Source organism: Chrysochloris asiatica, unplaced genomic scaffold (assembly GCF_000296735.1).
Source record: "Chrysochloris asiatica unplaced genomic scaffold, ChrAsi1.0 scaffold00134, whole genome shotgun sequence".
Classification (NCBI taxonomy): domain Eukaryota; kingdom Metazoa; phylum Chordata; class Mammalia; order Afrosoricida; family Chrysochloridae; genus Chrysochloris; species Chrysochloris asiatica.
Window position 1 is genome coordinate 8988043 of NW_006408652.1, and position 23030 is coordinate 9011072.

At 42.0% G+C, this 23030-nt stretch overlaps 1 protein-coding gene and 1 pseudogene across 1 annotated transcript in view; one reads left to right on the forward strand and one right to left on the reverse strand.

Moving 5' to 3' along the window:
• Nucleotides 1-23030, forward strand: part of AFF2 (AF4/FMR2 family, member 2) — a 559120-nt gene that overhangs the window by 374365 nt on the left and 161725 nt on the right. Inside the window, exon 8 of the mRNA XM_006869732.1 lies at nucleotides 7132-7228. Within this exon, the coding sequence (XP_006869794.1) occupies nucleotides 7132-7228 (97 nt within the window). The remainder of the gene's footprint in view (nucleotides 1-7131; nucleotides 7229-23030) is intronic.
• LOC102820433 lies at nucleotides 7314-22439 on the reverse strand (annotated as a pseudogene).

The window sequence follows — 23030 nt, forward strand, 5'->3', positions numbered from 1 at the left end:
CTTGCAGCTTCCTTGTTGTTCTTCAAGGTAGCATAGTATTCCATTGTGTATATGTACCAAAGTTTGTTTATCTGTTCTTCAATTGATGGGCACTTAGTCTGTCTCCATCTTTTTGCTGTTGTAAATAGTGTTACTGTGAACATTGGTGTGCGTATATCTGCTTGTGTTATGGCTCATATTTCAACCTTCTGAGGAAGCGTCATATTGCTTTCCAGAGAGGCTGGACTATTTTGCAATCCCACCAGCAATGCAGGAGTGTCCCAGTCTCTCCACAGCCTCACCAGCATTTATTGTCCTCTACTTTTTTGATCTTTGCTGTTATTGCTGGTGTGAGATGATATCTCATTGTTGTTTTGATTTGCCTCTCTCTAATGACAAGAAGTCCTAGTGTGGCGCTGTGGGTTAATGCGCCAGACTGCAAAGCCATTTGAACTGCAAGGTTGGCAGTTCAAGCTCACCAGCTGCTCTTCAGAAACCCTAAGACAGGGTTGGGATCCTACGGGTTGGGATCAACTCGATGGCACGTAACAACAACAACAATGACTAGTGGTCGTGAACATTTCTTCATATGTTTGTTGGCTGCCTGGATGTCTTCCTTGGGGAAGTGTCTGTTCATGTCCTATGTGCATTTATTAATTGGATTATTTGTCTTTTTCTTGTAGAGGTGTGGTAGTTTCCTATATATTTTAGAAATGAGTCACTTGTCTGATGTGTCACTGCAAAATATTTTTTCCCATTCTGTGGGTTCCCTTTTTACTCTTTTGGTGAAGTCTTTTGATGCACATAAGTTTTTAATTTTTAGTATGTCCCAATCATCTATTTTGTCTGCTTTTGTTTGTGTAATTTTCAAAATGTTTGGTAGTCTGTGTATTCCCTGTATAAGAGCCCTCACATTTGTCCCTATTTTTTCATTAATGACTTTCATAATTTTGGGATTCACATTTAGGTTTTTAATCCATGTGTGAGGTAAAGGTCTTGTTTCAATCTTTTGCATATTGCTTTCCAGTTCTGCCAGCACCATCTGTTAAAAAGACTATCGCCTCCCCATGTAGCATACCTAGGCACTTTGTCGAAAATTAATTGGCTGCATGTGGATGGGTAAATTTCTGGATTCTCGATTCTGTTCCACTGATCAATGTATCTTCCATTGTACCAGTACCAAGCTGTTTTGAGCACTGTAGCCATGTAGTAGATTTTTAAATCAGGGAGTGAGGGGCTTCCAACCTTGTTCTTCTTCTTGAGCAGTGCTTTGCTTATCCTGGGTCTCCTTCCTTTCCATATAAAGTTAGTAATTGTCTTTTCCATCTCTTTGAAACATGTTGTTGGAATCTGGATTGAGATTGCATTATATGTGTATATTGCTTCGGGTAGTATTGACATTTTCACGATGTTGAGTGTTCCTATCCAGGAACGTAGTATGCTCTTCCACTTTCGTAAGTCGCTTTTGGATTCTTATAGTAGTGTTTTGTAATTCTCTTTGTATAGATCCTGTGTTTGTCTCTGGTTACGTTTATTCCTAAATATTTCATCCTTTGGGCAGCTATTGTAAATTGTATTTTTTTCCTAATGTCTTTTGTCATTGTTGCTATAGAGGAATCCAACTGATTTTGATTTTTGTATGTTGATCTTATACCTTGCCACTTTGCTGAATCTTCCTATGATGTCTACTAGCTTTTTTACTGAGTCTTTTGGGTTTTCTATGTATAGGATCATATCATCTGCAAATAGAGAGAGTTTTATTTCCTCTTTGCCAATTTGGATGACTTTAATTTCCCTATCTTGCCATATAGCTCTGGCTAATACTTCCAAAACAATATTGAAAAGGAGTGGTGACAAAGGGCATCCTTGTCTGGTTCCCCGTTCTCAGAGGAAAAGCTTTCAGTTTCTCTCCATTGAGAGTAACATAGGCTGTTGGTTTTGTAAAAATGCTCTTGATTATGTTGAGGAATTTCCCTTCAATTCCTACTTTGTTGAGTGTTTTTATCAGGAATGGATGTTGGATTCTGTCAAATGCCTTTTCTGCATCAATCGATATGATCATGCGGTTCTTTTCCTTTTCCTTATTTATGTGGTAGATTACATTGATTGTTTTCCTAATGTTGAACAATCATTGCATTCCTTTTATGAAACCCACTTGGTCATGATGTATTATTTTTTTGATGTGGTGCTGGATTCTGTTGGCTAGGATTTTGTTGAGAATTTTTACATCTATCTTCATGAGGGATATTGGTCTATAATTTTCTTTCTTAGTGATGTCCTTCTCTGGTTTTGGGATGAGGCTTATTCTTGCTTCATAAAAAGTATTAGGAAGCTTTCCATCATCTTCTATATTCTGGAATAATTTGAATAGAATTAGTGAAAGCTCTTCCCTGAATATTTGGAAGAACTCACCAGTAAAGCCATCTGGGCCTGGACTTCTTTTAGTTGGGAGTTTTTGATGACTTGAACAATTTCTTCTTTTGTTTTAGGTCTGTTCAAGTTTTCTACTTCACTTTGTGTAAGTTTTGGTAGGTCGTGTTTTTCTAAAAATGCATCCATCTCTTCTAAGTTTTCGAATTTGTTGGAGTATAACTCTTCATAGTATTCTGTTATTATCCTTTTGATTTCATTTGGTTCCATTGTGACATCACTCATGTGCTTTCTAATGCGAGTTATTTGTGTCTTCTCCCTCTTTTCTTTGGTTTGGTTTGCCAAAGGTTTGTCAATTTTATTAATCCTTTCAAAGAACCAATTTCTTGTCCTGTTGCTTCTTTCTGTAGTTTTTTTTCTGTTTTCCATCTTATTTATTTCTGCTCTTATCTTGATTATTTCTTTTCTTTTGATGACTGTAGGTTCCTTCTGTCGGTCAGTTTCCAATTGTTGGAAATGCTGTGTTAATGTGTTAATTTTGGTTCTTTCTTCTTTTGGGATGTGTACATTTATCACAATAAATTGTCCTCTCAGCACCATTTTCACTGTGTCCCAAACATTTTGGTATGTTGTGTTTTCGTTCTCATTTATTCCTAGAAACTTTGCTAATTCATGTTTAATTTCTTCTACTACCCAGTCGCTTTTCAGCAGGGTGTTATTCCGTTTCCATGGATTTGACTTGATTTCCTTGGTCTTCCTATTGTTGATTTCTAATTTGATAGCATTGTGGTCTGAGAAGATGCTTTGTAGTATTTTGATATTTGTAAATTTATGTGGATTTGTTTTGTGGCCTAAAACATGGTCTATTCTGGAGAATGTTCCATGTGCACTTGAAAAGAATATGTACTGTGCCATTGTTGGGTTGAATTATTACCCTATTTAACAGATGAAGCATACAGATAAGGCTTAGAGAGAGCCACTGACTACCAGAGATCGCAGCATTTATGATTAGTCGAATTCAGTTATTTTGATTCCATTTTAATATGTTTTGTTATTTTTATTGTTGTTGCTACTGGTTTTATTACACCATCTTTTTAAAGTTATGAGGATCCTTGGTAATGCAGTGGTTAAAACATTCAGCTGCTATTTGAAAGGTTATCATTTGAGACCCACCCGACACTTTCTGGGGAAAAGATGTGGCAGTCTGCATCCATTAAAAGAAAAAAAAAAATTTTAAACCGAGTATTTCATTCATTACAATTTTAGTATTCCTAGTCATGAAAAACATACAATTTTTTGCTTTTACTGACAAATACAAAAATGGAAATTTAAAGCTTGTATTTAACAACAAAGAAGACTGGGTGAATCAGATTGTAAAGTCTAGATAACCCAATGACAATGAAAATATCATTTTGAAGAAATCATATAGAAATAATTCTAAACAAGTAGAGTTTTTCATACAGTTGTTTTGGTTAAGTGCCTTCGAGTCAGGTCCAACACATAGAAACCCTGTATAAGATTTCCAGTGAGCAGCTGGTGGGTTTGAACTGCTGCCCTTGTGGTTAGCAGTCCAGTGTTTATCCTACAGAGCCACACCAAGTAATATACCAATATTCCATACATATGAATTATAAAATAGTAATGTGCTGTAGGATAAACTGGTAACTAACAAGGTTGACAGTTGAAACCCACCAGTCACTCTCAGAAACCGATACTGAGTCGCTATGAGTCAGAACTGACTCAACAGCACGCAATAACAACAGAGATACAAATTTAGTGTTACTGATATTTATAGGTATCTATTTTATGAAATTACATTCAATTATGTATAAATGACGTATTAAGTGGGGAATAAGGAATCTTGGTTTGGCACTGTAGGATAAGCACTCAACCGCAAGGTCGGTTTGAACTGCAAGGTTGGTGGTTCAAACTCACCAGCCCCTCTTCGGAAACCCTATACTGGGTCACTATGAGTCGGGACTGACTTGATGACACTCAACAACAACAATAATGTGATTTTATGTTTATCCTTTGTTTAAAAATGAGTTTACAAATGGAAGAATTCTTTAATGCAACACAGGTCCAGATAATTGGTTCTGAAAATATAATCAGCATAACTTTGGCTATACTCTTTTGAACTTTGTAATAATTCAAATAGGTAGAGGAAATAGAAAAGGCATGATTCATTTTCTATAAGCTATCACATTAATAATAATATTTTTTTGTATTTACCTTCCTTTCTATGTAAAAAAGTCATCCAAAAACTGAGGTTTTTTTGTCAATTAGCCTAATAAGAATCTTCTATGCAATTAAGCTATTGCTAACATTAAATACACACACACGTAAACATATTATCAGTAGAAAAATGCAAGTTGTAAGTTTATACAATATAATTCTTATGTCCCCAAATTATCATTTTCATAAAAAATTTTATGTCATTTCTCACCTGCTCCTGTAAAGTGCACAGCCTTGGGAACCCAATAGAATTCCATGGCAGTGGGTGAAATGGGTTTATATGTTAAACCCTCTAGAAAAATGGTATATGCTTTCAAGTTCGAGTTGGAGCCAGTGGTCTGTATTCCAAATTTGCCTTCATCTTTTACTAGCTATGTGACCATGAATAAGTTCCTTTCTAAAACTCATTAGCAAACTAGCGCTAATAATCACTTCTTCATTTGGTCACTATGCAGACCAAATTGCATGCTGCTGGCCAGAGAACCAGCCCTCTGAATGTTAAACACTTAGACATAAATGAACACGTAGACATTCCCTACCTATAAATATAAGTCTACCTAGGGAAGATGAATTATTTTAATACCAAGCACACATAGTTTTTAAATCTTTGAGGTCTCTAGCTTACAAGAATGACACAGTCTTCCCTGACCACAATGTGTTATAAAGAATTATGTGTGCAGAGCCTTAAGCCTGCAGCTGCAAAAGAAATGCCAAGATGCATTTTTCTTTCCTTCTTGAAGATCTTCTAAACATCCATTCGTCTCTTGAAGGACAGTCATAAATCCAACAAATTTCGTTTTTCTGAAACCAGCTCCAGCGGCTGTCCTTCTCACCAGTCATGCTTCATTTCAGGCTCGGGTTTTCAGACCTCAGTGAACACATCTGGTCTATGGCTGATCATCAAAGTGGGGAGCTCTGTTTTCTTTGGAGAAATATCGAAGAACCACCCTGACCTGAATCTCTTAATTTTTATATATGCCCTCTAAAATAATGTTGCCTCCTATTTCTCAAATCAGAAGTTGTGTCTTCCCTCCAGGCTTGCTTTCATGGGGGAAAGGCATTGTAGAGTGGCAATTTGAAGATTGGCTCTGATACTCACTAGCTGTGTGAGCTTAGGGAAAAGTACTGCATGAACCTTTCTTTCCCTATCTGAAAAATGAAGGGGATACACATATCATCTCTGGGAGGATGATTTGAAGAACTCAGACATAAATATGTTGCAACCACTGCCCCATGGAACTTAGGGAGTGCTGGAAGAGGGAGACTCCTAGAAAAGTCACTTCTGTGATCCTGCCATAAATAAGGTGCTGGGGGTGGGGAGGTGAGGATTCTAGAATGCTTTTGTAGAGGATGTGGTATGGGACCAAGCCATGGAAGAAAAGTAGAATTTCTAGAGGAAAGGAAGGAAGGGAATTCTAGCTTGGGACTGAAGTTTGAGACTAAGCCTTGAAGCAAGATAGAACAGAGCATGCTGGGAAGATGTCAGTTGGCCCCTGCTGAAGCCAGGAGAAAAGTTTAACATTGTGCATGATGCATAAAAATAGAAGCAATTGGTCTTTGAAGGCTGTGTATCAGGAATGTTAAGTTTATAAGTCACTCTTCCTGCTGGAGGTCAAACTTGGAGAGAGAAGGGAGTTGTACTAAAATTAATATGCATGGGGAAACAAAAGGCTCTATTTTCTGAGTAAACAATTTTGGAAGTGCCGGTTCATCGCCAAAATTCACATCACTCATATTTCTCAGTTATTTTGACTTAGGAGTGAAAGATTTCTTATCTGTATCATAGACTTTAGTCTCTTTGATCAAATTTTATTGGAAAAAAGAGATTGTATGACATATGTCAAAAAGTTAATGACTAGCCAGTTCTTGCCCCAATATTTTGTGGCCACCAAGCTGCCCAGGGATCCTTCGTAATGTAGTGGTTATGCATTGGGCTGCTAACCAAAAAGCAAACAGTTCAAATCTACCATTCGCTCCATGGGAAAAAGATGAGGCTTTTTGCTCCCTTAAAGATTATAGCCTCAGAAATCATATACAGGGTCGCTATGAGTCAGAACTGACTTAACGACACAGTACCATCACCACCACCAACAGCAGCAGCAGAGAGCCCTGAAAGTTAGTTAGTTCATGGGGCCTGTTGCCTCTGTCTTCCAGAGAGCCCCAGCACTCTGGAACAAGTCTTTAGAGCTAAGGGTGAGCTCCTGCCCTTGTTCCCTCATGGAAGCCTCCGAGCTACATTCCACCTGCATAGTGATTGGACAATACATCTATTGTACTTTTACTAGTAAAAATATGTAGACTCTTGAGATGCTGAAATAGTCCTGCCCATGTGGAAAGGGAAGATGTATGTGGAGCATGATATAAACATGAGAGCTCAGCTATCTAATCAGCTGAAAGAATCTTGGTACCCTCTGAAACATTGACAGAATCATAACTGTCAAATTGTAGCTCCAATATTTTATTCTCTTCACAAAATGGATCTGAGGTAGATTTGGAAAAGATGCTTCCTAACTTGAATGCCACTCTTTTTTTTTTTTTTTTTTGTAGAATGCTAGAAGACGACCTGAAGCTGAGCAGTGATGAAGATGACCTTGAACCTGTGAAGACCCTAACCACTCAGTGCACTGCCACTGAACTCTACCAGGTAGGGATGTCCTAGGGCCTGGTTTGGGGCCTTAATGGGAGGGAGTGAAAGGAACTGGGATGGTTTTGACATCTAGGAGCCTGCTTCATCTCTGATCTTTAGAAAGAACAAAAAAGCAAAAATATGCATAGTGTTCTGGAATACATTGAATTGGCTCATGCTTTCATTAAAGCTATAGTACAGAGAGTCTGAGCCCTTTAAAATTGCTTTCATCCACTCTCACCCTTCCCCATTTTCCACTCACAAAAATTGGTCATCAATGAACAATAGAAATTGGTTTTCCTTCTCTTGGACTAAGTATTGTCTTGGGCGAAGTGTAACTCTTCCTTATGCGACTCCACTGAGAGGCATAAGTATATCTGCTCCATTCGTTTTTCCCACATACAGCCCTTTAGAACCAGCTGAGCATCAATACCCAACATCATCTCCCAGCTTGCAGGAGCCTTCAGGCAAAAGACATCTGGCATAAAACTTGCTGCTGCCCTTACAATCTTGCATTACAAATATTTGCAGTCCTTACAGCCAAAGAAAATGGCAGAAGTGTGTGTTTTCAGCATTTCCGACGAGACTAGACTTCCTGATTTGGAAAGGACAGAAGCAGCAATGGCAGCTTCATGAGGCCTCTCAGTCCTGTTCCAGGAGGTCTGAGTTGAAATCATTTTCGTTTAGCTCAGTCACCAAACCCCATTGTAGTCGAGTCGATTCTGAATCTCAGTGATACTATAGGACACAGTAGATTGGCCCCAGAGGCTTTCCAAGCCTGTACATTTTAGTAAAATCATACTGCCTCAGCTGCTTCCTGAAAAGTGGCTGGTGGATTTGAACCACTGACATTTCCATTAACAGCCATGTGGTTAACCACTATGCCAACATGGCTCTTTTTCTTTATCTCTAGTTTTGGTGAAATTCACTATTTCAACCATTTTAAAGGGACTGATCCTGTGGCATTTAGTTCACTAACAGGCTGTGTGCAACCATCAGCTCTGTGTAGTTCCAGAACTTTTCATCACCCCAGAATGAAATCTCATCCCCAGTAAGCAGTCACTTCGTGTTCCCTTCTTCTGTCTCAATGAGTTTTCCTATTCTAGACATTTCATATGAATGTGCTCTCTTACAACCAGCTTCTTATACTCACCATCATGGTTTCACGGTTCATCCATATTGTATCCGGGCTTCATGTCTCCTTATGACTGAGGACTGGTTCACTATATGTATATACCCGATTGTATTTATCCATTCATCCACTGATGAACATGTGGGTTGTTTCCGCCTCCTGGCTATTATGAATAATTTTGCAGTGAACTTTAACGTACTTTCAGTTCTTTTGGATACGTACCTAGGAGTGGAATTCTTGGATTGGATTGTAGTATAAACTCTGGTTTGCTATCTTCAAGATTGGTGGTTCAAACCCACCATCTTCTCTTTGGGAACCCTATGCAGTGTCTCAATGAGTCAGAACAGATTCAATGGCACTTTAACAACAACATGGCAGTTCCATTTTCAAGTTGTTGAGGAACCACCAAAACCATTGTTTAAGGTGAGACACTACAGTGCCTCATGGATAATATGATTCTATTCCTTCAGCTTCTAAGTGGCACCGTCATACCTCGAACAATATCAGGACATGGGAGAATGCTGAGAGCTCCCATTTGTGGAGCCCCTGCTTGTTCTGCCTCAGGTTCTGAGTTGGGCATTCTGTCTTATTTGAACTTCCCAACAAATCTGGGAGGTAAGCTTGAACTTCCCATCTAAGTAATAGAATTTCAAAATTGTTCTATTCATGACAAGGTTATTGGAGGACAAACATACAAATATATAGGTCCTTTACATGGTGTGCCCAGGAAACTAGAGCACGCTGTTGATTTGAGATGTTATGGTTAGACAGACAGTTTGTTCAAACCCAGTAGCTACATTCATTCACATATAGCCTGAGTCCACTAAAATAGGCCAATCACTTTCTAGAGATTTCCCCAAATCATCTCCTCTATAAGCATTGCAAACAGACTCAGTAGAGGAGATTCAGATTGTCAAATGTAGCGAGTATTAACAAAGTCTTTTCCAACAAGTTCCTAAGACCTTAGGCTTTGTTTTTAGAACATGAAGAGTTCTAAGAGATATATTTTGAATGCATGTGTGTATATGAGATACAGGATCAGTATGTATTCTTATTTGGCATTTCAGCCACAAGTGAGTGTCTTAGAAATCAGAACAGCCTTGGTTTTCCCCAGTCTACCATCACCACCTTCCACAGCAACCTACAGGTCGGGCGCAGAGACATCAGCAGAGCAATTAAGATGTGTTGAAATGCTGAACATTAGTCCTTCCTGTAGGTAAATGGAACATGAGGCTGCAAGGGGGAAATTATAACATACCGATTAAATATGCTGTCCTGGTATGTTGCTGTAGGATAAGTACTAGACTGCTAACCAACCACAAGGCCTCATACTCTTAGAACTGCTAGACGCTGGGGGCGTTCCTTTTTCTGACTCTTAGTGATCTTTGCATTGCTGTTGTCATAAGCCATCCAGTCAGTTACTACTTGTACCACCCTTGTATAAGATTTCCAAGGAGTGGCGGTGGGTTTGAACTGCTTACCTTGCCCTTGGCAGCCCAGTGCTTAATGTACAGCACCACCCCGGGAGCCCTATAGCAACCCTTTTATTGTTGTTGTTAAGTGCCATAGAGTGGAATAGCTGGTGAGTTTGAACCACTGACCTTGCAGTTCAAACCAACTTTGCAGTCCAGCACATTAACCCATAGTGCCATGTTGTTGTTGTTGTTATGTGCCTTGAAGTTGTTTCTGACTCATAGTGACCCTCCACAGGGTTTCTGAGGCTGTAAATCTTTACGGGAGTGGAAAGTCTCATCTGTCTCCTGTGGAACAGCTTTGGTTTCGAATTGCTGACCCTGAGGTTAGCAGCTTGATTCATAACCACTACACTATCAGAGCTCCTAGGACAGAGTAAAATGGCCACATAGAGTTTTCAAGGCAAATAGGATTCCTGGTAGCTTAGTGGATTATGAGTTGGGCTGCTAACCACAAGGCCAGCAATTCTAATCTACCAATTGCTCTGTGGGAAAAAGATGAGGCTTTCTGTTCCTGTAAAGATTTACAGCCTCAGAAATCCCATACAAGATCGTTATGAGTTACAGCCAACTCCACAGCACTTAACAGTAAAAACAACAAAGATGCCCAGTGGTCAACCATGGGGACTCTGAGTTATAAGAACACATTTTTATCAAAACTACTTCACCTTCTATTCACTCTTGAAAGTTGCAGTTACCCAACCACATATGCACTTTGTTTTGATGTAGAGAGAATAGTGATTTACTGTGAAAATAATTGTTCAAAGATTGTGTGTTTTCTCTCCACTGCTCAATGCATTTCGCTTTCTTCACTGGATCTAGTGGGAATCAGGTCTAAGTGGGATTCTAAGGTGTAAATGGCAGGTGAGAGCACTGGTGTATAGTCAGAGAGGCATAGATTAGACAAGCACGTGACCTTGGGCAAAAGACCAAAGAACTGAGAAAATGGAGTCAGCATTAGCATCAAACTCATTGGGTTACGCTGAGGTTTCAATGTTTAAGTGAGTGAATTCAGACTTGAAAAGGCACTAGAGAGTATGCTTAGCATCTACTAACTTCTCACCACTTTGAATGATTATTATCATCATCATTATTACTAATAATGTTGTTGTTATGTTCCAAATCATGGCAACTCCTTATACAAAAGAACCAAGTTCTGTCCGGTCCTATGCTATCGCCATGATCAGTTGTGGATTGAACGATGGCGGTCCACACGGTTTTTAAAGGCTGGCACTCAATCTTTTGTGCAGTCCATACTTTCTTCCATCCTTTTCTTCCATGGTGCCACTAGATGGATTTGAACCACTGACCTCTTAGGTTATGATTGCAAACGGCTAGTGCTACCCTGGGACCATACGGTTTTCTTTCTTTCTTTTTTTTAACTTTTTTTTGTTTTTGCGAATTGAGTTAAAGTTTATAGAATGTATAATCAGTTTTATATTCAACACATCATATCATTTCCTCTCAGTGATTGCAATCCCCTCAGTGTAAGAACAGTTATTCCATTTCCTTCCTGTGTTTTTTGTTTCCAGTCTTCCTTCTGTTTATCCCTTCTGAACTTTATCCTCGGATAAATGCTGCCCTATTGACCTTGAATGGTTGGTTATTCTATTGTATGCATTCCTCAGTGTCGTGTGAAGGGCCATACTCTTGGGGTTCCACTAGTCTGTATCTGACTAGTAAGCCTGGTCTGTTTTGTTTTTGGTTTTAGTTTAATTTTGAGCTTTTCTCCTGCTCTGTCTGTTGTTACCATGCTGTTAAGTCAGTTTCAACTCATTCCAAACCTGTGTGCAATCAAATGGTACCGCCCCATCCTTACAATTATGTTGGAGCCCATTGTTACAGCCACTTTGTCAGTCCATCTCATTGGGGCTCTGATATTTGAAATACTGGTGGCATAACTTCCAACATCATAGCAACTTGCACGCCAGTGTGGACAGAGGATGGTGCTACACATGACATGCATTTGCCATAATGGAACGTGGGACTTCAGCATGGAAGGCAAGAATTCTGCCACTGAGCCACCATCGCCCACTACAAGCAGTAAGAGTCTATATAGCCTTGTATTGTTTTAGCTGGTAGATACTGAATGCTTTCCGGTTTCTCATAAGGAATGCCCATCAGCAAGTGTCATTGTACTTAATCAAAGCAGGACATTTGAAATGAAAAAGCCACCTCTGTCACCTGGTAGCTATATGACATTGGGCCAGTAAATTCAGTGTCTCTAAGTTTCTGGTCTCTCACCAATAAACTAGGATTCTCACCAATAAACTAGTTTTCACTAGCTCATAGCAGTATATATATGGGACCAAATGAAGATAATGTACGAGAAAATGCTTTGAAATCTATAAGTACTGCAAAAATAGTTATTCTTCTTTGTGGCCCTTGTTCATGTTAGCTAGAGGTCTCCTCTTTGGTGTGCATAGGTAAATAGGTGACTTTTGGCCTTGACATCTTTTAGACATCTGCTAGGAACTAGATTGAGTATCCTAACTGATTCCTCAAGGATATGAGCAAGCTCTCCTCTCCCCCCCCCCCCCATATCCCTGGTGAGTTTTAAACCAGGGTCCCAGGAAGAAAGGCAGAGTTGCCAATGGCTCTGTACTAAGTCTTCCAGGAAAATTTCATTAATTGCATGTCGCCCAAAGAGGTTTTTCTTCAAAGGATGGTGTGGGTGGAGAATTGAGTCATGCCTTTTGATTGCAATTCTTGCCTTTTCTTTTCTAGCCTCTGTAGATGGGTTTAATGGTCTGCTGGGACTCTGAATTCACCTTGTTTCTCTCTCCGGAGTTCCCACTGAGTGGGAAAGAAATAACCATTGTAGTCGATATTGAACATTGTGATGTTCCAGAACCATGTTTGAATTGGCTGTGGTGCTTTGTACTTACTCACCTACCACCCTCCTAGTTACCATAGACTCAGTTCTGACTCATGATGGTCCCATGTGTGTCAGAGTCAAACTGTGCTGATTTTTTTTTTCCCTCCCAGAAATGCTCATCTCTCATAAATCCTTTCTCTCAGTGCACCGCTGAGTAGATTTGTACTTCCAGCCTCTCTGTTAGAAGCTGAACCTTTTGCACCATCCTTCTTCTACCTTCACCAATAAAACCAATTGTCACCGGGTTGTCTCTGACTCATGGCAACCCCGTTCATGTCAGAGTACGATTGGGAAGTAGACTGTCAGGGTTTTCTTCCCCGGCACCTCTGGGAGAATTCCAATCTTCCAACTTTTTGGTTGGCAGCCAAGTGCTTTAACTGTACTGCCCAGGGACTCCGCTTTATGCTTAGCATCTGCATACACACATTTGTTGTAATATGTTCTTCTTTCTTAAATTGGATATCACCAACATAGTTTTAGTTTGGGGGCTGCATGATGTCCATTACCCAGCTGCCTGCATTCGCACATTTCAGCTGCCACTTTTTGCATCCTAGATGGAAGTCTAACCCTGGCTTTCTACACTGCGCTCTCATTGCATTGCCAGCTTCGAGCCAGTCACCAGGCAGGCAGTGCTGTGATGAGCTCTCAGGGGTTTGGTGGGAGCTGCCTGGGCCACTTGGACAGGCATCTCAGCAGTGAGTATGTGTCGTGTTGTCTGCGTGCTCCCAGCTCAGAGCACAGAGCCTTTGGTTTTCCTCTCAGTCAAATTTTTCTTCTTATGTTTCTCAGGATTAATGGCACCCCTGAAAATGAGGGTTTAAACCTGGAATCAATTTTCATTTACAGCTGAGAAGCAGTTATTGATGCTGTGCTTACAGTTCAATAAAAGATCTAAAGATATAGACCTTGTGCTTCTCTTTCAATATAAGCAGCCTAATCAGTCTCGAATGTTTTTTTTAACAAAGAAATGGTATTGACAGTTTTAAAGTTTTAAGCTACCCACCATTTGACCTATCCCAATGGCTTCTTCTGCAATATATGGTGGCCAAACTCTAGGTTCCCCTCCAGCACAAATTCACAGGACCAGGTAAACATCTGCTTCATGTTTCACTGAATGATACCAGGATGTTTGATTTCCACAAAACTGAGCAGGCCGTCTGTTTGCCTCGTGTGTCAGGGTGGCCAACGATGCCGGGGTGCGGAATCACGGTTTGATTCTGATCTAGCCTTGGAGCTCTCGGGGCTCAATCATTTCAGATTGACATTAAAAGCAGAAGACTTTAGAAGTGGAAAGGTCATCAAAGCAATAGGTTTCCTTCCACATGACCCGAGGACATTTTAATATTGATACCATCTTGTTAGGAATGTGACTTAGACGGAAACCTTAGATGACTTAATACTGCCCAGTTTGAAGTTCTGGAAATGGGTACTATGACTGGCAATATTTAATTAGTGACCAGATTCAGTTAAAGGAGTCTAGATAAAGCATGGAATGATAGGTGGGCACTTTAAAGGCAGAGCTGAACAATTTGAATGTACTGTGAGCACAAAGGCATTGTAATGAATTGTGGCTGGATCCCTGATGGTAAGTAAGTAGCTCCAGTGTACCCAATTTTATTGGACCTGATCATCTTCCTTTTTCTGCCTAAGGAATGCTCTGCTACCCTTTGAAACGTGCACTTAATTCAAAGCACATTGCTGGAGCTGTGGGGACTTTTCAACCAGAGGCGCATCGATACTGGTAGCCGAACTGCAGCTTGAGTATATTAACATTTGCAGGAAGAAAGGGTCTTAGCTGTTCCCTGCCACCTCGATATTTTCTTTCTTGTCTGCAGATCTCTAATTATATCACATGCAAACAGCATGCATTGAAACCAGGTTCTTGATATGGAGTTTTGCTGTTGCTGTTGTGTTACTGTGATCCCACTTTGGGGATTGGGTTTTGTGTTTTGTGTTTTGTTCTTCTTATTGGCTAGACATACTGGCTAGGCTGTGATTTGCTAATTGCACTTAAGATAATTCCCTTGGGAGCAGAAAATCTGAACATTTCTGGCAGCTTGCAGACAGGCTCCTTCTACTTTGTGATGTACATTGAACTTTTACAGCATAGTGACCCAACTGCCATCGAGTCAATTCTGACTCATACCAACCCAATAGAACTGCTCCATAGGGTTGCCAAGGCTGTCACCTTTCCAGGAACAGTCTGCCTCGTCTTTCTCCTGTGAAGCCACTGGTGAGATCTAACAACCAATCTTTGTGTTAGCAGCCCAACACTTAACCCACTGTGTCACTAGGGCTCCTTCAAAGCACAGTTGTTGTTAGGTGCTGTTAAGTCGGTTCTAACACATAATGACCCTGTGCACAGCAGAATGAGCTACTGCCTGGTCATGGGCCAACCTCACACTTGTTCAACCTGTGCTCATCGGTGCTGCCACTCTGCCAATCTGTATCGTTGGAGGCCTTCCTCTTTTCTCTGACCCTCCACTTTACCTAGCATGATGTCCTTCATTAGGGACTGGTCCCTACCGTTGATATGTCCAAAAGATGAGAGAAGTCTCGCTCTCCTGGCTTCTAAGGGGCATTCTGGCTGTACTTCTTCCTACACAGATTTGTTTGTTCTTCTGGCAGTTCATGGTACCTTTAACATTCTTCTGCAACACCAAGTAACATTTAAGCTTGCTCTTCTGTTTAAAGTTTGCTAATGTGACACTGTAGGACAAGCTCTGGAACGCTAGCTGTAAGGTTGGCAGTTCAAACCCACCAGCCGCTACCCTCTGCAGCATTGCTATGAGTCAGAACTGACTCGATGGCATGCAGCAACAATGACACAGATGCAATAAATATTATGCTGGCTAACAGCTGGCTCTTTTAAAGTCATTCTACTATAGTGAACGTATTCCTTTCTCTTTTGTAGCCACGGTTCTCCCTCATCATGCTGAACAAGTTACCTCCCCAAGGTTCTCTACATTTTCATTTACTTTGTTATCAGCAGTAAGGCTGGGGAAGGCCTCTTCAGTAATGACATCAATACAGCACACACAGCACGAGGGGTCAGTCTGTCAGTGCTATGGAAACAGCAGATGGATTAGGATGAAACCAGGTGCAAAATAACTTTGATAGAGTCTTTGAATGTAAACAGTTTATCTGTCATTGCCTTTCATTGAAATCCTCTGGAAAATGATAGAATTTGGGCTGTGAAGGCTGCAGACTGTAGCTATATAAAATCTGGGCATTGTCATACTCAAACTAGTGAGCAATTAAGAGGATGAGAGGACATTTTAATTTATTCATTAAAGACAGGAAAGTAAATAGGATAACATATCAGGTTAATAGAATAACATTGGCCTTCATATTCCCAAGATTGTGTTTCCCATTTGGTTGTATTAGCATAGAGACTAGATTAATAAGAAACTGCTTAGGGCTTGTATGATGGGATTTTTAATATGCTCGAGGCAAGCCTGTGACTGTTTAGAAACCCGCATGAGGAATTTTTCATTGTAATTAGGCCTCCTTCTTTTAGTACCAAATATTTTGCCTTGTAATAGCCATAGAATAGAATGCCTGGAGCACACTGAGATACATAGCAGCACAGTGTTTTCACATGCTGTGCTTTCCACAGTTAATAACCAAAAACGGACTAATGTCCACTCCAGTTTATGAGTGATCTTTCCCAAAGCATTTCAATTGCAAAGCCATTGGCCATTTCGCTTGCTTAGCACTTTTCTCGCAATAACCTTAAGTTAGATCCCAGCAAGGGTGAGCTTCTTGCCCTTGACCAGATGGAGACCCAAACGAGTAAGGTCTGTTAGTTCATACTAGACAGTGCTCATGCATGATGGGCTGAGTATGCCCTTTCAGGCTGCATGGAGCATGGAGCCCATATCTGGCCACAAAAGGATATGGCAGTGGGGGTAGAGCAGCCTCCTCTGGGAAACTAGAGTTACCAAGTAGTTTGGAATGGAAGAGCCTGACGAAGAGGCAGCCTTTGTCACTGTCCCTGCACTGGAGGATGTGTCTAGACAGTCTTGGACCTCTCTTAATTCTCAGTCCACTCCCAGTTTTGTCCACACCAAACCTATTGCCAACTCTTGACGACCCCATGTGCTTAGGACAAGAGACAACAGCTGTGCTTCACAGACTCAGCCAAGCCTGTCTTCCATGGCGATGCTGGGTGAATTTGAACTGCTAACTTTTCAGTTACTCGATGAGTACAAACCATTTGTACCATGCAGTGACCTCTGTTTTGTCCAGGAATGTCAATTCCCAATTTGTTCCCAAACCCATGGTTGGAGCCTGGAGGCTTGCTCTTGATATTAATAAGTTGTTGTTGTTAACTACCATTAATTCAGCTCCAACTTGTAATGGCCTTATGTACAATGCAATGAAATGTTGTCTGTTAACATTTCCAAATGAAGTGAGGTTAATATGTTCTGTGGCTATCTATACCACTGTCATTGGCTAATTGTCTGAAGAAGATTGTCAGGCCTTTCTTCTTAGTCTGTCTTAGCCTGGAAGCCTTGTGGAAACCTGTCCTGGGTGGGATAGTTTCCAGCATTGCAGATACGCAGTGTGAGAATCTTACAGGTAGCATTAGTAAGGAATCTCCAAGAAATGCACCTTGTGTGTGCCTAGGTTTATTGGAAGTTTCCAAGTCTTGACTTTCATCAGAGTTCTGTTATATACTTAGAGCTGTGTAATAAACCCCTTTGCCAAGCTGAAAATGCCAAATTTTGAAATGTGTATGCTGGCTTTGAAAAGCTTATGGGGGGTTGGCACATTCACTCGCATTCCAAATATCTGTCGTCTTCAGTTTGACAACCCCAAGGACACTGTCTGAAATCCTGAAGAGAAGGTCGACTCCGTCTTAATGTTCAGCAGCCATATTCACTTTTCTTATTTCTTCACACAGAGCAAAGAGCCTAAGTACGCTAAGCCTACCAGACAGCTGTCCAAATTTGAGAGTGGTTATCAAACCAAGATGAACCTTTCAAATATACAAGTGGATTGTTGTTGTTAGGTGCCATAGAGTTGGTTCCGATTCATAGCGATCCTCTACAGGGTTTCTGAGGCTGTAAATCTTTACGGGAGCACAAAGCATCATCTTTCTCCTGCGGAACAGCTGGTAGTTTCGAACTGCTGACCGTGAGATTAGCAGCCCGATTCGTAACCACTACGCTACCAGAGCTCCTTATATACAAGTGGATAGGCAGATTAAAAAGTAGGTCTTTCCAAAATGTGTTTGTTGCTGTTGTTAAGTGCTGTCGAGTCAGTTCTGACTCATTTTGTTGGTGTTGTTAAGTGCCATCAAGTCGATTCCGACCCATAGCGACCCTGTATAGGGTTTTTAAGGAGTGGCTGGTGAGCTTGAACAGCTAACCTTGCAGTTCAAACAACTTTACAATCTGATACATTAGCCCACAGCGCCATACCAGGGCTCTGACTCATAAATCTGTATTTTCACAGAGTAGCTGAGGAGCAAATTTGAAACATTAGACTAAAAGAAAACATACAGGTGCTCAAATGCGCCCCTTGCTAATAAAGATAGACTTGGTTCCATATTAAGCCCTGAAACAAATACATCTTGTGCTTGTGTATTATTGTTGTTGTTAAGGGCTGTCAAGTCGGTTCTCACTCATCATGACCCTGTTTGGGATTTCTGAGGAGCATCTGGTGGGTTTGAACTGCCAACCTTCTGGTTCACAGTCCAGTGCTGATCCTACAGTGCCACACCAGGAGGATTTATGCATGTGTGTATAAAATTAAGGGGAATGCGGTGACTCCATATGATGAGAACTGTACTGTGAACCACAAGGTCTGTAGTTCAAGTCTGCCAACTGCTCCGGGGGAAAAAAAGATTTAAAGTTTCCGAAACCTCATATAGAGCCGCTATGAGTCAGAACCGACTTCACAACCCTTAGCAACAACAGCACATGAAATTCAATACTAATGTGTGTGTGCATTACATCTAAGGACTTTAAAATATGCTAAAAAATGATCATGGAGGATATTTATTCCAGCTGCTGAATTTGCCATTAGGGACACTGAGGTACAGAGAAGTCAGTTGGCAGTGGCTAAGAGTTTGGCTAAGAACCAAATGATTCCTTGGAGAAAGATGTGACAGTCTGCTTCCATAAAGACTCTGGATGGTACAAATGGCAGGTCTGCTCTGTGCTGTAGGGTCGTTATGAGTCTGAATGGACTCATAGCTGTGGGTTTGATCTTTTTTGGTATTTGGATAAAGATGGGTATAATAAGGAGCTCTGGTAGTGTAGTGGTTATGAATCGGGCTGCGAACCTTAAGGTCAGCGGTTCGAAACTACCAGCCACTCCACGGGAAAAAGATGAGGCTTTCTACTCCTGTAAAGATTTACACCCTCGAAAACCCTGTACAGGGTCGCTATGGGTCGGAACTGACTCGACGGCACTTAACAACAACAACAACAATCTACTTACACAATACAACAAGCTCTAAAAGGACTTAAAAGGTCCTTTAATTCATGGTGCTAGTGAAGTCTGTTGAATAAACCATAGACTTCCAGAAGAATGAACAAATCTATGTTGGAAGAGGTACCGCCAGAATGCTCCTTAGTAAAGAGGAACTCACACACATTGGACATGTCATCAGAAGGAACCAGTCTCTGGAGAAGGACACGATATCTGGTAAAGTGGAGGGTCAGTGAAAAAGAGGAAGACCCTCAAAGAGATGGATTGACATAGTGAGCGCAACAGAATGCCGTCAACCATTGACACCACCCAGGGACTACTTTGTCCTTTTGTTGTTATTAGGTGCCATCGAGTTGGTTCAGACTCACAGCAATCTTATTTACAACAGAACAAAACACTACTTGGTCCTGTGCTTTTGAAGCAAATTCTGCCTTTCTGTTTCCCCAAAGTCAGCCATTGAAACCCCTGTCGAGCACAGTTCTACTCTGACACACATAGGAATCATCTCCACTGTAACTGGTAAAGAAAGGGACAGAACACCTTGAACCCACTGGGATACTAATGATAAAGTTGCATTAGCAGAATTTGCTCCCATTTAGGTTTTGGAATCCCTACATCACTGGTTACTTACCATGAGCTAAAAAGACTCTTTCCATTTTTTTCATAGGGGAGAGAGCCTCTACTAGCTGTTGACTGTCTCCCACCAAACACCACTTGTCAGCCTGTGAGGTGCCTCCTCCCCTCAGCATCATGAGTATCATGGCTCGGGTTGGCTGAAGAAAAGAAAATTGAATGTTCAAATCCACAAACCCAGAAGTACAGAGTGAACAAGTGTCACTTAACAGTGACCTTTCCAGTGGGAAGTCAATATTAGCTGCCCTGTCTGGTACCTCTATAGTCCTTCCATTTTGAGAAAGAATAGTTAGTGTTAACAGATGATCTTTGTGGGTGAAACGTGCTTCTTCACAGAGACACTACATTTGTCATCATTGATCTTGTTAGGCACTTTCAAGTAAATCCCAACACATAGCAACCTTGTATAAGATTTCCAAAGCTGTAAATCTTTATGGGACCAAAAAGCCTCATCTTTCTCCCATGGAACAACTGGCAGTCCAGTGCTATCCTACAACGCCATCAGCACTGTCATTAAGTTACAACAAACCAAAACTTTAGTATCCAGGACGTTGCCAGTTAACAAATAAATCTTGTTAAAGAGTTTTCTATCTTGTCCTGGTGTGGTACTATAGGAGAAGTGCTGGACTGCTAACCGCAAGGTCAGCAGTTCAGACCAACCAGTCATTCCTTGGCAACACTATACAGGGTCACTGTGAGTCTGAACTGACTCGACAACACTTCACAACAACATAACAATACCATCCAGCAATATAGCCCTTCTATGGGAAGCAGGCAAGCCTGAATTCCATGTACATACTACTAAATCCTGTTATCATGTCATCTTTGGGCAAGACACTTAAAACCCCCCAACTGTTGCCATGTTAGTGAAACACACATGCAGAGTTAAGTAGGACCTATTCAAATGGCAGGGTCTTTAATGGCAGAGTGACTGAAGTTGAGATGTAATGCAATAAACAATGGGGAGTCATGAAGGAGTCCAAGAAAGAGAGCGGCATGGTCAAAGTGAAGCCTTTGGAAGATTAATCTACAGCCTGTGTAAAAGTGGAAAGACTAGGGACAACAGTGGACCAGTGAGGATTCGGTAGCACGAGTTCACAGGAGAGATAATAAAGATGGAGCTAGGCAGTAGTGGCATGGGGAATGAAGAAGGTACAGAGAGGTACGAGTCTTCTGCAAGAGAACAAAATGGGAACTTAACCTTGTCAATGATACTCTGACTTTCTTTTTTGGGTTATGCGACAAAACAACTTCATGTTCAGTTTCCAGATGGGTCTAGATGTTCCTGGGCCAAGACCACACCTCTTTCTCCAGAGAGCTCTATCACTCTTTCACACACAGGGCCCAGTGCTCAGGCCTCTCGGACTCCATTCCAGAATCATTAGTTACTGTTGTGAGTTGCTGTAAAGTTGTTGCTTTCTGTGTGCAATCTTTCTTATGTTTGAACCCATTGTTGCAGCCACTGTGTCAACCCCCACAATCTCTGTGAGGGTCTTCCGCTATTTCACTGAACCTCTACTTTACTGTGCTTTGAAAACTGAGCCGTGCCTGACCCCAAGCCATGGTATTTTCAATAGCCTCATATGTATGTGAAGGCTGAGGAAGAATTGATGCAATTGAATGATGGTGAGCGGCTCAGTTTATCATAATTCATGGCTGGTCAGTTCTTCTGGATGCCCCAGAGCCTGGCGACCTCCTCAGGCTCAATTAGTTTGAATTCCATTCCCTGGCCCGTCCAGGCAATGACGTGGGCATTTGATGGGTCATCCAGCAGGGCCACCAGAAACTGCCCTAGCTGCAAGACTCCCCGGAGCTGGTAGGCCGGCCCCTCTCGGAATGCCCCAATCCCTTCCTGCTTGATGTCACCTTCAAATTTCTCACGGGCGACGCAGACATCATCTGGGAATGGTCGCAGAAGTTTTCCATAGCCATAGACCATGGCCCCATCACCTGGGAAGGACCCAGAGAAACCCTCTGTGTGAAGGTACACTGATGGACATCCAGGGACATCTGTGTCATAGGCAAAATCCATCTGTTCCTGTTTGATCACCACCCCCGCCCCTGGGTACCTGTGCCCATTTACCCCACCGGGGGCCCACTGGTGGTTGACAAGCCTGCTCATACAGGGGCTCTTGGTATTCCTGTTTGAAGCTCTGCTGGGGGTAGGGAACACAGGGCTCTGATATCTGGTGTTGGTAGGGGGTTGGAAGGGGCTCCCGGCCCCCTCCCTGAGAGGATGTGAAGGAGTGGTAAATGTCTGAGGGCTGCTGGAAGATGGAACTGTGCTCCCCAAGGCACCCGTGGCCAGCAGGGTGGGGCTGAGAAGTGCCAGAAGACCTTAAGAAACTCTGTTGTTCTGTCCTGGGAAAGGGCTGCATAGGCACTGGGGTAAAGAAACTGCTAGCCATGGTGGTAGGGGAGTGGCGGCTTCCTGCTGCAAGACAGGGCCGGGTTTGTGCGGAAACTCTGGGGTTTCTTCTTGATTCTGGTGGTGGGGCTGTGGAAAGCTAAGTTTTCTGAATGGAAATCAGGAACAAACCGCTCATCACTGTCTGGGACCTGAGCTTCCGAGAGCCACGTCTCCTGGAAGTGACTTAGATCCTGCAAGAGATCTTCAGAATCGAGGGGTGGCAATGAGCCCTGGTCCATGAGCTTCCCCTGTGGGACCATCAGCGCTTTGCTCAGAGATTTGCTGCAGAAGGTGTAGGGCACTTGCTGGTCCAAGTATCAGCCTTTCATCCTCTGTTCTATCTGGCCGCTCCCTGCCGGGGGGGGGGGGGGGGGGGGGGGGGGGGGGAGGAGGGCTCGTGCGCGGGACGCGGGGGGGGGGGGGGGGGGGGGGGGGGGGGGGGGGGGGGGGGAGGGAGGGGGAAAGAGATCTGCCTCTAGAGCCGCGGGGCGGGGGGTGGTGGGTGCCGAGCATGTTCCGGGCGGCTTGGAGGGCCATGGGGCTAGGCTGGTGTGAGAACACCAGGCCCGGGTCTCCGCGCACATCATCAATTCTTGATCATATGCTAAATTCCAGATTGTTTGAATGTCGACCAGGACTCTGTGTATTCCTTCCAATTTTTTCTTGATACTCTTAAGTTGTTCAATTTTCAGATCAAGGCTTGAATTTTTTGTTTAGTTCTTTCAACTTGAGAAATGCTGAGCATGTTCTTCCCTTTTGGTTTTCTAACTGCAGGCTTTACTTGGTCGTCTCATCCTTCCCTTTGGAATTTTCTGTTCAGATTTTTTTACTTCATCATTTCTTCCATTTTC